The sequence below is a fragment of the Microcaecilia unicolor genome, chromosome 9 (assembly GCF_901765095.1).
Source record: "Microcaecilia unicolor chromosome 9, aMicUni1.1, whole genome shotgun sequence".
NCBI classification, from domain to species: domain Eukaryota; kingdom Metazoa; phylum Chordata; class Amphibia; order Gymnophiona; family Siphonopidae; genus Microcaecilia; species Microcaecilia unicolor.
The window spans coordinates 223,756,690-223,772,209 of record NC_044039.1 but is presented as its reverse complement, the minus strand read 5'-3'; the positions used below and the strand labels follow the sequence as shown (position 1 = coordinate 223,772,209).

The window sequence follows — 15,520 nt, the reverse complement described above, 5'->3', positions numbered from 1 at the left end:
GTACTTTTGGATCAAGTAAAAAATCGATTTACTTCTACTTGTTTTACACCACTCAGGACTTTGAAGACCTCAATTATATTTCCCCTCATCCATCTCTTTAGCATTTCCTCATACGAGAGGAGTTCCATCCCCTTTAACATTTTGGTCGCTCTTCTTTGAACCTTTTCTAATTCCACTATATCTTTTTTGAGATATGGTGACCAGAACTGAACACAGTACTCAAGGTGAGGTCGCACCATGGAGTGATAAAGAGGCATTATAGTATTTTTGGTCTTATTGACCATCCCTTTCCTAATAATTCCTAGCATCCTGTTTGCTTTTTTGGCCACCACCGCACACTGGGCAGAAGATTTCAGCATATTATCTACAACGACACCTAGATCTTTTTCTTGAGTGCTGACCCCTAAGGTCCTAGCATCAGGTAACTGTGATTTCCAATATGCATTGCCGTGCATTTGTCCACATTAAAATTTCAACTGCCATTTGGATTCCCAGTGTTCCAATTTCCTAAGTCAGATTTAGGCCTCCTATCCCTATACCTAGGTTTGGTTGCTTGAGTTAAGCAGCTACATTGAACTTTCTTCCCTGGACCTAGGCTCCCATGAGCCAAATCGTTGACTGGCTACATTTTAGTTATTGGGTGAATTATTTTATGCATGCAATTTGTACAAGTTGACAATCACATAATACTTCTAAAACTAATCTGTTTGATCTCTTAAGTTCTTACTTGGCCTTGTACATCCTTTGAAAACCAATCCTGCAGGTGGTAATGGTGGAAAGAGGAGATGGGATAAGCACATTTCAGCATCAGAAGGAAGTATTTACCACAGCATGCAAAGTTCTAGAGCAAGGGTCATCTTTAAAAATGAAGAGAGGGGTGCTGAAAAGAACAAGAGAAAACATTTTTTCACTGACACAGAGGTGGTATGAGAAAAATGGTGCCTAAATTGAAACATATTTTGAAGAGACATGGGCAGGTGTTATTGGCAAAGGAGGGAAGGAAGGAAGGAAGGCAAAGAGTGCAGATGAAATAAAACCTGTACCAGCACATTAGGAAGACACAAGTAAGCAGACTGGATCAACTGAGTGGCCCTTTTCTGTTCACATACCTTGTTTCTAGATAAGGTGCTCTTAATCTGCCCGTTTAGAACCTGCTTACTATGCTTCCACTCAGGCTTTTCAGTCTGTACTTCTCTGTCATTAGAGATGTGGAAAATAGCAGTTAACAGAACTTAACATAACATGACAGCATATTTCCTGATTCTCCTTCTTGCCCTGACCTTCTCTTTCAGTGTTCAGGTGAACCGGGTCATGACGTATCGAGACTTGGACAATGACCTTATGAAGTATGCAGCCCTGGAGACGCTGGTGAATGAGAGCCTGAGAAGCCAAGAGGTAATCCACACCACTCATAGCTTATAACTAGGGATGGGCAATGATTAAAAGTTTTAATCATGCTGTTAAAAATCTGGATAGCTTGGTAGTAGTAAATTCCTTTTGCACAGAAATTTTTCAAACCTGAGGAATATAATGAGACGTTGCATACATATACTAACCACAGCACATTGCTCTCCCCCACTCCACCCCCACCCCTATATAGGTATCTACCTTTTCCTCTGCTGCTGCATCCTTCCACTATACATACACTCAAATGCTGTTAAACCTGTTACCTCTGGCACACAGACGCCTGTTACTCTCCTCTCCTGCTGCTGACACCTCCCCCCCCCCCCCCAACATTTATGGTAAGTACATAAGTATTGCCATACTGGGGCAGACTGAAAGTCTATCAAACCCACTATCCTGTATCCTGGTCACAAATACCTGGCAAGATCCCAAAAAAGTACAAAACATTCTATACTGCTTATACCAGAAATAGTGGATTTTCCCCATTTATGTTTAAATCATTTTTATTGGTTATCACAAAAATTACCAAAATCCATATTCAACATTCCAGCAAACCCAACACACACCTATGTCAATTAACATGCTACTACCTACTTCAAACATTAATAACTCACTTTCTGTCCCCCCACCCTCCCTCCCTCCCTTACATAGAACAGTTTCTACCACAAAGTCATATATCCCCACCCCCCCCCAAAAAAATGTGCATATTAAGGATTTTACTCCTCGCTGCTGGCTGTAACGTATCCCAAAATCGACCCCATGTCTGTTGAAGGCGCCTTTGGAAGCAAGATCTCTAATTCCACATCTCTCCATTTTCAACAGCTCAATTATGTGTGTTCTCCAGAGGGCCCTACCGGTTCCCTCCAACATAGTAGTATAGACTTTTTCCCAGTTAAAATTGTCCTCTGCAGAAAGCGCCGAAATCCAGGCAAAGCGGGCCTTGCATACTTGTACACATCAAATAAAATCAACGGCTGCAGTGACACTCTCCGATCCCAGCACGCCCGGACATCCTCCAACAACTGTGTCCAGAAGCAGAGCACCCGCGGGCATGACCAAAACATATGTCCCAGAGTTGCCAGATCTTTTTTGCACTTGGGACATGCCTCTGAGGCTCCAAAACCAGCCCAATGTGCTCTGGATGGCGACACGTAGATACGTAATGCAAATTTATACTGCAGTTCCCAGCATCGTACGAAGGGAGAATTATGCATTATAGACAGTAGAAAACTCTGGAGCAAGCCCTCAATCACCTCGACCGCCAGCTCTGCTGACTACACCTGTGCCCACCTCTTATGATCCAGATCCTCCATGGTATCCAGCAAGTATCTGTGATAGAATCGTAAAGGGACAACATTCTGGGACCCCAAAGTGAGGGCAGTATTTAGCGTATCTTGCACATCCTCGCAAAGATTAACCCAGCACAGCGAGGAAGCATAATGCTGCACTTGGATATACGCAAATAGGTCCGAAGCTGGCAACGTGAACTCTTGTAATTCTGCAAAAGCCCGCAACTTTCCTTCTTCGTTAATCAACTGATACAGGTAATGGATTCCCAGCACTCGCCAACGAGCGAACGTCCGCGATGACGTGCCAGCCGGAAAGTCTGGGTAATGATTCAGTGACAAAAAGGGGGTAGCCGCCGCTGAGAAACCATGTCGTCTGCACAGCCATCTCCAAGCTGTTCTAGCAGAAAGAACAAGTGATGCCCTATCAGCCAATCCCGCATGTGTCTCATAGAACATGACACTGTTAAATATCTAATATTCAGGAAGCCCATTCCCCCAGGTGCCTTGGGCTTTTGCAGGGTACTCATAGGGAGTCGGGGACACCTGCCCCTCCAAAGGAACCACTGAACAATCTGATGCAATGCCCGCTCCTCCCTCTGCCTCAAAAACAGCAGCAGCATTTGAAATAAATATAGCCACCGGGGAGCCACCATCATATTGAACAGTGCAATACGCCCTGACAGGGAAAGCAGGCAGGCGCCCCAGAGTTGCAAAGTGTGCCTGGTCTCAGCGAAAAGCGGAAGGACATTCATCTCATACATCAGTGACAAGTCAGTCGGAACAATGACCCCCAAGTATTTCAACTGACCATCTGCCCCGCCAACCTCCTCGAACATTGGCACCCAGCGGTAATGCCAGTGATTTGGAGAGGTTTCATTTAAAACCCCACAGCTCCCCATACCTGGCAAGCGTGTGAAGAAGGCACTCTAGTGAGGTTTGAGGTGTGTAACAATAAATCATCTGCTTATGCAAGAATTTTAATTATATGTTCCCATATCCGCACCCTCCCCCCCCCCCCCCCCCCCCCCCCCCCCCCGAATGTTCTCAGTTGCCCAGACCTCGCATAGCAAGGGTTCAAAAGAAAGCAAGAACAGTAGCGGTGACAACGGACAGCCCTGCCGAGTCCCACGTCCTATTTTAAATTCTCCTGTCCTGACCCCATTAACCAATATCATAGCTCTTGGCAATGAGTACAATGCCATAATTGACTGTAAATACCAGCCTTGCACTCTTATCCAGCGCAGAGTTTCAAACATAAATGGCCAAAGCACTCTGTCGAAGGCTCGCTCTGCATCTAGGCTAATTATCATCCCTCTGGGTTCCTCTCCAGAAGCCTGCATCATGGCCACAATTAGTTTCCGTATGTTAAGTACTGTTTGGCGCCCTCTTACAAATCCTACTTGATCATCATGTATAATCTGTGGTAGAACAGGGGCTAACCTATCCGCCAAGACAGTATTTTGACGTCCACATTTATTTATTTTATTTTGTTACATTTGTACCCCGCGCTTTCCCACTCATGGCAGGCTCAATGCGGCTTACATGGGGCAATGGAGGGTTAAGTGACTTGCCCAGAGTCACAAGGAGCTGCCTGTGCCTGAAGTGGGAATCCAACTCAGTTCCCCAGGACCAAAGTCCACCACCCTAACCACTAGGCCACTCCTCCACTGTTGCTACTATTTGAGATTCTACATGGAATGTTGCTATTCCACTAGAATTCCATGTAGAAGTCGGCCCTTGCAGATCACCAATGTGGCCGCGCAGGCTTCTGCTTCTGTGAGTCTGACGTCCTGCACATATGTGCAGGACGTCAGACTCACAGAAACAGAAGCCTTCGCAGCCTTCTACATGGAATGTTGCTAGTGGAATAGCAACATTCCATGTAGAATCTCCGATAGTATCTATTTTATTTTTGTTACATTTGTACCCTGCGCTTTCCCACTCATGGCAGGCTCAATGCGGCTTACATGGGGCAATGGAGGGTTAAGTGACTTGCCCAGAGTCACAAGGAGCTGCCTGTGCCTGAAATGGGAATCCAACTCAGTTCCTCAGTTCTCCAGGACCAAAGTCCACCACCCTAACCACTAGGCCAGTAGGCCACTCCTCCATCCATTTATCAGGGGATATAGGCTGATATGAGCCTGGCTGTAGCAAATCACGCCCCTGCTTGGGTATTAAACTAATCAAGGCTGCGTTCGCATATGGGGAAAAGAGCACATTCTCTACAACTGTATTATTCAGATCTAACAGTGAGCCTATCAACTGATTACGGAGTATTTTATAGAACTCTCCAGAATACTCGTCTGGGCCCAGCGCCGAATGCAGCCACAGCGCCTTGATAACGCGCTGGAGTTCCTTTAACCGTTAACGGTGTGTTAAGAGATTCTGCCACCTCTGCAGGGAGTTTCGGCATGCCCGATTTACTCAGGTACTCTTGTATAGAAGAAAAGGTACGAAGTGTCATATCGCACAGTCCATTGCATGAAACACCTGAAGTGGATGGTTCCCCATCTGAATTTGACAAGATTCTCTGCCTAAAGTTACTAATAGCTTAAAAATTTTGACAATGGAGGAAGGTGAATAGTGGAGTGGTGCAGTGATCTGTACTGGGACGGTGCTATTTAACATATTTATAAATGATTTGGAAATCGGAATGATAAGTGAGATGATTAAATTTGCAGATCACATAAAACTATTCTAAGTTGTCAAACCACATGCAGATTGTGAAAAATTGCAAGAAGACCTTAGGAAATTGGAAGACTAGGTATCCAAATGGCAGATGAAGTTTAATGTAGATAAACTCAAAGTGATGCACATTGGGAAGACTAATCCGAATCATAGTTACCTGATGCTAGGATGCACTTTAGGAGTCAGCACTGAAGAAAAAGACTAGGTGTCATTGTAGTCAATTCGCTGAAATCTTCTGCCCTGTGTGTGGTGACGGCCAAAAAGAAAACTGGATGCTAGGAATTATTAGGAGGGGGATGCAAAATAAGAGGAGTCTAGATACCTACCTGATGTTTCGTAAACGACTCAAGGCCCACGTCTTCAAAAAAATCCTTCCACAAAGCTCCACTATGAATCAGCTATGAATTGTCATCACTCTTACTCAGCAACGTCCCCTCCATCCCTTGCCTAGTCACTACCCTCCATTATCTTCTGCTAATAGATCCACCTCCCCACCCTGCCGCCCTTCCCCTGTCCTTTATATTTCCTCCTGCCACACTTCTCCCCCTATCCCTCTTCTAGCCACTTCGATTCTGTGTAATTCATATTCCCTATCTTATTGTATTTCTTAGTTCCATGTAAGCTACATTGAACACCAATTGAAAATGTGGAATAGAAATGTTGTAAATAAAAAAAATAATAATTCCTCTATCACTCCATGGTGCAAACTCACCTTGAGTATTATGTTCAATTCTCATCACCGTATCTCAAAAAAAGATATAGCGGAATTAGAAAAGGTTCAAAGAAGAGCGACCAAAATGATAGAGGGGATGGAACTGCTCCCATAAGATGAGAGGTTAGGGCTAGAAAAGAGACAGCTGAGGTGGGGATATGATTGAGGTCTACAAAATCCTGAGAGGTGTGGAGCGGGTGGAGCTAAATCGATTTTTCACTCATTCAAAAAGTACAAAGACCAGGGGACATTCAATGAAAATTGCATGGAAATACTTTTAAAACAAATAGGAGGAAATATTTTTTCACTCAAAGAATAGTTAAGCTCTGGAAGTCGTTGCCAGATGATATAGTAACAGCGGTTAACGTATCTGGGTTTAAAAAGGGTTTAGCCAAGTTCCTGGTGGAAAAGTCCATAGTCTGTTATTCAGATAGACAAGGGGAAGCCACTATTTGCCCTCAGATTGGTAGCAGGGAATGTTACTACTAATTGGATTTCTGCCAGGTATTTGTGACCTGGATTGGCAATAGCTGGAAGCAGGATACTGGGTTAGATGGACCATTGGTCTGACCCAGTATGGCTGTTCTTATGTTCTTATAACAACAGTGTTTAACTTAGAGGCTGACCAAAACTGAAACTTCTGCTGAAACTTTTGTAAATACCGTTGGTATATCAAAAAATAGTTAAATTCTACAAAACACCTTCTCTAGAAGTGGTCTGCACTTCCTTTGGCCCTAAATGGGGAGAATCAGTTTGTTTGCTATGGTTATTTTCCCTAAGTGGTTGTATTTCTTAGAAATACTCCCCTTATATGTTAGACAAAAAGATATTAAAAGTCTTTATAGGGCAGTGATTTCCTTTTGATGGGAAAGAAAGAAATCAAAAATAAAGTTCTCTGATTTAATAGGTAGCTGGAAAAGGGGTGGACTTGGGTATTCCTGATATTAAAGTGCACAATATAGCCTGGTTACTTCAACATTTAGGAGACTGGTTCCGCAATATGGAGGACTACACTCCGGTGCTGTTGGAAAAGGCATTGCATCTTAACTACATCTTATATGCTAAAAACGAATCATTTCCTGATCACTTATTGTCTAGAGTTATAGTGCAACCAATTAAGGCTAGATGTAGGGCCTTTGATCCTGACTGTAGCAGCCTACTTGCTTGTGCATGGGCATGCAGATTTTAGACCAGGGCTAGATCATCAATCCCTACGCAAAGCCCCCTCCCTACCCATCTTCAAATCCTTGCTTAAAGCTCACCTCTTCAATGCTGCTTTCGGAACCTAACCTTTCTAACATATAGGTTGCCCCAATCTGCCTGACCTTTCAGATTAACTGTGCATTTGTCTTTTAGATTGTAAGCTCTTCGAGCAGGGACTGTCTTTCCATGTTAAATTGTACAGCGCTGCGTAACCCTAGTAGCGCTTTCGAAATGTTAAGTAGTAGTAGTAGTAGGTGGACGGGGTGGGGGTCTCATTCTGCTTAAACACTTTCTTTGGGCAAAATCACTCAACTTTGTTAGGAACAACTCCAGATTTAGTGGACTGGTTTATGTATCAGCAGATTTCTCATTACATTCAATCACTAAACAAATCTCTGCTATTGATGCGGAATCTAAATTTCAAGAGTTATTTGACAAGTTCCAATGCACAAGAGATTGCTGGCTAGTTAACCCATTCGAGACTTACAAGTTTTGATCACTCGCTGGAGTGAAGACATACATCAATATATAGATTCAAGGATCTGTTGAGGCTAATTCAAGTCATACTGTTTTGGATAGGAAGTGCTGAACTAAGGGAGGTTAGATTCATTTACAGAGCTTACATTTCCCGATCCAGATTATATCGGATGCGAAGAGTGGAATCACCGGTATGCTTATACATAAGAACATAAGAGTAACCATACTGGGTCAGATCAATGGTCCACTTAGCCCAGTATCCTGCTTCCAACAGTGACTTAGCCAGGTCAAAAGTACTACTACTACTATTTATCATTTCTATAGCGCTACAAGGCATACGCAGCGCTGTACACCATACACAAAAAGACAGTCCCTGCTCAAAGAGCTTACAATCTAAACCCAAATCGTGGGAACATTCCGTGCAACTAATCCCATGGAATGTTGCCACCATTTGGTGAAGTGCTCTGAGGAGTCCAATACATTTTTTCATACCTTTTAGGGTTGTACGAGGATACAATCTTTTTGGAGAACCCTCAGTAAATACTTAAAACACATACTTCAGCAAAACATTAGATTTACCCCTTGGGGTATCCTTTTGGGTCAGGTTTCTACTTTGGAGTTAAGAGGTAAAGGTAGTTGAATTTGGATAATGAAAGCTTGCATTTTGGGGAAAAAGTGCATATTACAATACTGGACACAAAGGGAAGTTCCATCTCATTAGCACTGGTACAATAGGTTATATGACTTAGTTTTAATGGAGCTCCGAGAGACATGCTTTACCTTTAAGCAACAGAGATGATTTTATTCTTTTTGGGCTCCAAAGGCGAAAACTTATATTTTAAATCAGTTGGCGATTTCCCAGCATTATTAAGTTGATTCCAGTCTTTAACACATTTAGTATGAAACCACTCTTTTAGTTCTGGGAGGGGAGAAGGTTGGGGGAATGTTAGATTCACGTGGTGTCTAATGCCTTACTGCAGAGTCCAAGTGTTTTTACATTTTATTACCTATAGGAAGCAGTGAATCTTGCAAAGGCTAGCTAAGCATCACCACACATCCAATAGAAGACTCCTGAAGGTGTCTCGGATGTCATAATAAAGCCAACTGTTTTTTGGACATCGTCTGCTGCTCCTTCTTTTGTCACCCTCACTGTGATTGTCTACGTATTCAACAAACTCAGTGTAGCTGACAATTCATTCTGTAATTTGAGAATTATTCCACTAAGGGAGATAGTTATCAATGTGAGCTACTGTTAAGATGTGTTATTTTACCACTACATTATGCCATTTTAGCAAGGTTCCATTTTATATAATGAGACCTAGCTACTAAGGAGTTAACAGTAAATAATTCGTCTTAACAGAAGCACACATTGATCATTTCACCGCTGTGTAATAAAAGTGAGTGAAATCTAGCACAATCAAGCCATTGTGGCATCACTGATGAGGTTGGCGCTTAGGCATTGGTGGAATGAGGCATTATGACATCATAATATCAGCTCTGTTATCACTGTGAAGGGGGAAGTTCTCAACATGAGCTACTGTGAAGACATGTTATTTTAGCACAGGTCCCATTTTATGCGCTGAGACCTAGTTACTAAGAACTGGGGTTAACAGTAAAATTACCTGTCTTAACAGTATCCCACGTTGAAAACTTCCCAACTAAAAGTCCTTTTTAGATTCAGATCATAAAGACCGTGAAGGAATGTGTCTTACCAGTTTCTGTTTGATCTACAATGGACCATCCCTTTGCAGTGCCCTAAATGCAATAGTCAGCTATTTGAAGTGGATGCTACAAGCAGTTGGTAGCCAGTATAAAGTGGACCTCAGAGGCTTAACTAGTTTATGGTAAAGAAATATTCAAAATGAATTCCCCAGGAGCTGAGGGGAGATATGATAGAGGTCTATAAAATAACGAGTGAAGTGGAATGGGTAGATATGAATTGCTTGTTTACTCTTTCCAAAAATACTAGGACTAGGGGCTACTCAATGAAGCTACAAAGTAGTAAATTCAAAATGCATCGGACAAAATATTTCTCCACTCCACATGTAATTAAACTCTGGAATTTGTTGCCAGAGAATGTGGTAAAAGCAGTTAACTTAGCAGAGTTTAAAAGTCCATAAACCGTTATTAAGATGGATTTTGGGAAAATCTACTACTTATTTCTAGGATACCAACTCAAAAAAATCTGCGAGTAGAGAGTATATCAAGAGTCACTCATATCACTTAATATGAGGTAGAGTCTCATTTGCTTCAGCACGGCTTCTATTCACCTCACTCCCGTGGTGAATCTGTGCTCGTGCAACTTACTATAATCATCGACTCTTACCCTCCACCTTCCTATACTGCATATTACCACAACTTCACATCCCTTAATGTGTGTGAACTTGATTATGCATAGGTTTACTAACAACGCCATCGCCATATTGGATAGTGAGTATGAGGCTGAGAAGAGATATGTTGGCAGTCTGATGGTGTGGAAGTCCCCCTTGACGAAGCTCTGCGAAACAGGCACCTGTCGGGTAACACGGGCACACCGAGTTGTTAAATTGAGTATACCAGCCTGATAAGATAAGTAAACCTATGCATAATCAAATTCACACTGATTAAGGGATGTGAAGTTGTGGTAATATGCAGTATAGGAAGGTGGAGGGTAAGAGTCGATGATTATAGTAAGTTGCACGAGCACAGATTCACCACGGGAGTGAGGTGAATAGAAGCCATGCTGAAGCAAATGAGACTCTACCTCATATTAAGTGATATGAGTGACTCCTGATATACTCTCTACTCGCAGATTTTTTTGAGTTGGTTCAACAATTGTAAAAGAGTAGCGGAGAGCCTTAAGGACTTGTTTTGATATTTCTAGGATAAGCAGCATAAAATGTATTGTACTGTTTTGGGATCTTGCCAGGTACTTGTGACCTGGATTGGCCACTGTTGGAAACAAGATACTGGGCTTGATGGACCTTCGGTCTGTCCCAGTATAGCAACGCTTATGTTCTTACACATACACACATTATTCAACCCAGCTGTAGAAAATTCTCTGATCCACCCTTTTTCAGGACATTCTAATATATAGTCTTTCCATTTATTGTCAACAGTAGCAAGGGTATTCACCAAGTGCCTTGCAGTAGAAGCAGCACATCTCAAGAAAAGAGTATGTTTTCTTTTACCTCAAATAGCTTTATTTAAATGTGTGATCTGCCTTGAAGTGCACAATTCAAACACAACTACTACTACTTATCATTTCTATAGTGCTACTAGTTGTACTTATTCTAAATGCAGGTATTTTCTCTGTCCCTAGTGGGCTCACAGTCTTAGGTGCTTTTGTATCAGGGGCAATGGAAGTTTAAGTGACTTGCCCAGGTTCACAAGGGGCTGCAGTGGGATCAAAGCCCAGTGCACTAACCATTAAGCTGCTCCTCCTCTTGCAATATTTGGGTTAGATGATGCTTCTGAAGAGACAGTGGATTCAGCAATGCAGTCCTGTAGTGGTTCACTGAACTTCAATACTCTTTAAAAACTGTATTCAGCTGTATTCAGTTGCTTCATTTGCTCTTCTCTACTCAGGACACAGAGATAGACCTGAAGCTCCTTACCAAGGTTTTGGCTCCTGAACAGGAAGTGCGCGAGGTAATGTCTAGTGCTATGTGTGCCTAGTAATGCTGTAGCTATGTTTAGTAGTATGGCAGACACATCCTAAGCGCAGCAAGTTTGATTTTATTAACACCAGTTAGCTGACACCCGGGGCGGAACGCCGATGCGCCCCCCCCCCCCCCCCCCCGGTGAAATGACACCTCTTCCCCCCTCCCCCGGTGAAATGACCCCCCCCCCCGGGTGCATGCCGCTGGGGGGGGGGGGGGGCCGCGGTGCGCGCCTGTTGCCCTGTCTCCAAGTTCGCAATTCGCATGTGTTCACTGCACCCTCTGAGTCTGCCCCGGAACAGGAAGTAACCTGTTCCGGGGCAGACTCAGAGGGAGCAGTGAACACATGCGAATTGGGAACTCGGACTGAGACAGGGCAACAGGCGCGCGCCACAGCACCCCCCCCCCCCAACGGCGTGCACCCAGGGCGGACCGCCCCCCCCCCCCCCCCCCCCATTGGTACGCCACTGATTAACACTCCAATTCCTGATCATGTGTCCACCTGCATCCTGCCCTTTCCACACACACTTCAACTTTTCTTGTTTTATGTATTTTATGTGTACTTCTCTTCTCCTTGTTGCACATCAGAATATCCCTCTCACTATTTCCCTCCTCACTGCACATGCAGGCATATTCCCCTCTCCTCCATTTCTCTTGCATCAGTGTATCTCCTGCTCTTACACTTACGGTGTAGATTACACTAATTTATTCACTGCTCTTTCCCCCTCATAGCATCAGACTTGAGCATTTTCCTCCCTTCTCTCAGCCTGCATCTTGTTCCTTTCCTGGGATGCATTGTCTTGCACTGTCTTGGTCTGTGGATCTCCTTGCAGTGTGTCTTTTGTCAGCCTCTCCCCCCCCCCCCCCCCCCCCCCCCCCAAGCTCTGTAAATGTAATGATATGGTAGCTCTATTTAAATCCAGGACAGAACAAGTAAGTTGGATATATAATATGTTTTGTACATGTGGAAAGCTTATGCTATCAAGTTAAAGTTAATGGAAGAGTATATGGTTTCTGAGTTTAAAAAAAAAGGGGGGAAATTTTAAAAGTAATGTAATGAAAGGAGAGTGGGGAGGGAGGTTCATAACACAGTGCTTCTCAACCAGAAAATCCATAATGTCTATACAAGGCATAGATTTCTATGCAGTGCTTCCTTGGTATGTAAATCTTTCTCATGCATATTCATTTGTTGGGTCTGTGTGTTCTTCATTGACATAACAGATAATCAAAGCAATTGCAGTTACCTAATTCTGAGGCTTTTTTTATCCCATCTTCTGGTGTTGGAGTCTTTCTGACTTGTTAAAAATTGAAAAACCTCTTTGTAAAATGTAATAAAATACATTTTTACGTAGTGGATATGTTTGTATTTGGTGACATGTATAAGATTTCACAGTCTGCCCCATGTCACCGTGTGTTTCTCTCTTCCCCCCTAGTGTTAGTCCGTATATCTCTCTCTTCCATATATTAGCCTATTCTTCTCTCTCACTCAGGACGACGTTGTGTGGGACTGGGATCTGTTGTACACAGAAGTGTCCTCTGAGCTCCTGACAGAGTGGGATCTTCTCCAGGGTGAGAGCGAGGACCCCCGAAAGCTGGTACCCCTTCAAGCTTGAGCCAGAGCCTCCCTGTAACGAAAGTCACAAAATAGTGTACTGCCTTCTGTGTAATGAATTATCTTTCTCTTCTTCTGCTATATCCCAATGGACCTTTGGCCCTATCTGACCCATATGCGATCCTTGCCTCATCTACCCTGCCAGAGAGAGAAGTGTGAAGATGTCCAGGGATCCAGAATCTGAACTTGTAGCTGCAATTATCACATGCTGCTGTACTCCCCAAAATATGCAAACATTGCAACTCAAATACTGCTGCACATAAGAAAACTTGAATGGGTCAGTTTGTCAGTCCTGTCCTAAAATCCCTACAGCGACTTCCAACTCTGAGCTAAGGTCAGAGTCTTGGTGTTGGCCTACAAAGCCTCCAAGGTCTTGCAGCTATTAATTTTTGTGGTATCAATTCCGGATTAGTCTCTAGCGGCTGGTATTCAGAAAACTGATAAAACTGAGGCTGTTTGAAGCAGCGTGTGGAGTAGAAAGTGAAATAGAAGCCAAGTCTTAAGGTGTGCTCTGTGATCCTGTATAACACGATCTCTTAGGCGTCTGTGGCTGGTGACGTGATTGTCCTACATTCAGGCAGGGCTTTAACGAGCTGTGTGTGGACGTTATAACTACACAGGGTGCAAGGGAGGTGGAGGTGCCAAAATTGTGCTCTGGCCATTGCCTCCCCACTTGGCTGTGACACAGTGGGAAGGGCATATCATACAGGGTCCAAGACAAAATAGCAAAGATCTTATTCACCATAATATGGTGGAAAACGTATAGGAAATGGCTATTGAAAAAAAATATATCACATTTTAATGAAAAAATAGGAGGAAAAGACCTCATCAGACTGGTGCAGACAATACTACAGTACCGTAGCTCTCAAGTGTAATAATCTTTTATCTATAACCATCAGAAAAACCTCCAAAATCAGTCTATTGCTTTAATCATATCAAAAAATAAACATCTGTGTGTGAATAAATCAAACTTTGTAGTAGTTCTTTCCACCGCAAAATAGTAGGTAGCAGAAGCGCTTTTCTGTACTATAAATTTCACGTCGTTGAAGCAGCACTGCGGCTCTCACCGTGTCGTGGTAGACCAAATCTTTAAAGCATTGGAGCAGTGCTGCAGCTCTCAATGTGGTGTAGGTCCAGTCAAGATGGCTTCGGTCCCAACGGGGACCCGTTTCGCAACGGCTTCTTCTGGAGACCTTACCGTACTTATGAACTGGCTCTTTTCTGTAGCGCTTCTGCTACCTTTTGCGATGGAAAGAACTGCTGCAAAGTTTGATTTCTTCACACACAGATGTTTATTTTTTGATATGATTAAAGCAATAGACTGATTTTGGAGGTTTTTCTGACCTATAATTACTTTTTCTACTGGTTACAGATAAAAGGTTAATTCACATTGGAGTATCATCTGCACCAGCCTGATGAGGTCTTTTCCTCCTATTATTTTATAAAAAATGTGATGATAAAAAAAACTATATCTTTTCAATGCTTTTTTTCTATTTGTTTTCCTCAATCTTCCAGTTTTTCACCATTGTATTTCTAACATGTCCTACAGGGCACATTTCTGGCTGAGGATGCCCCCTGCGCCCAGGTGAGTGAAACAGAAAGTGGCTGAAAAGTTTTACTCACTTGTTTATGGCACAACCCAGACGGCCACAATGATGACGTTATAACATGTACCAACCTGGCCTCGGTCACTAGTTGCTATGTTTGTGCCTTTATCCTACTTCCACCTCTTTCAGATATGAATCTTGTTGGTTTACTGAAAAGAATTGGATTTTAGATTTTATTACCGGTACTCATCCAGATTTGTTATGGTTTCTCACTTGTCTTGAACTCTGTAATTGGAAAAGTGTGAACCCTATATAAAAACCATTTTGCCTAGAATTGTTGTCTCTGAGCATTATGCAGTAAATGTGTGCAGCCACTGCTGTTATACAGAAGAACATGACTAATGAATCCCTCATGCAAGAAGTACAAGAACTTAGGGTTCCTTTTACTACGCCGCGGTAAAAACTGGCCTGCGGTAGTGCAAGTGCGTCTTTTGGGTGCTCTGGGCCATTTTTTACCGCGTCTAGGAAAAAAGGGCCTTTTATTTAATTTATAATATTTCAAACCTTATTCACAAGATATATCTTGTACAAGAAACACAGAGATATTATCTGAAATAACAAAAAATATTCTAAAGTAAATATTCCTCTTTTCTTAGACCACTAATTTAGAAGGGGAGGTCAGTAAAGTTGAGGAGAACATATATCATATTAGTTCATAATAGGCAATAAGGCCTGGATCCAACCCACGGGCTATTTTACAATTACTTTACACAACACTAGTCCCGAAAGTCATTTGGTAATTTTCTTTAAAGCAATAAAGCTTTTCAGCTGATCCGGTTCATAGAAAACATATTTGTTACCCACATATCTTATCATACATTTGCACAGGTATGCCAGTAAAAAACTGGCCCCCAGTGCTTTGGTATCTTCTCTTAATGCAAGAAACT

The 15,520-nt window shown here is 42.8% G+C and overlaps 1 protein-coding gene across 3 annotated transcripts in view; it reads left to right on the top strand.

Annotated features, from left to right (window-relative positions):
• IFT43 (intraflagellar transport 43) overlaps positions 1-14,877 on the top strand; it is a 79,377-nt gene extending 64,500 nt beyond the window's left edge. For 2 of the 3 annotated variants that reach the window (XM_030215011.1, XM_030215013.1), the window contains 3 exons: positions 1,293-1,395; positions 11,341-11,403; positions 12,905-14,877. In XM_030215011.1, coding sequence (XP_030070871.1) covers positions 1,293-1,395; positions 11,341-11,403; positions 12,905-13,027 — 289 coding nt within the window. In that variant the 3' untranslated portion in view covers positions 13,028-14,877. The remainder of the gene's footprint in view (positions 1-1,292; positions 1,396-11,340; positions 11,404-12,904) is intronic. The other variant, XM_030215012.1, reaches the window with a different exon arrangement.
• The last annotated feature ends 643 nt before the right edge of the window (positions 14,878-15,520 follow it).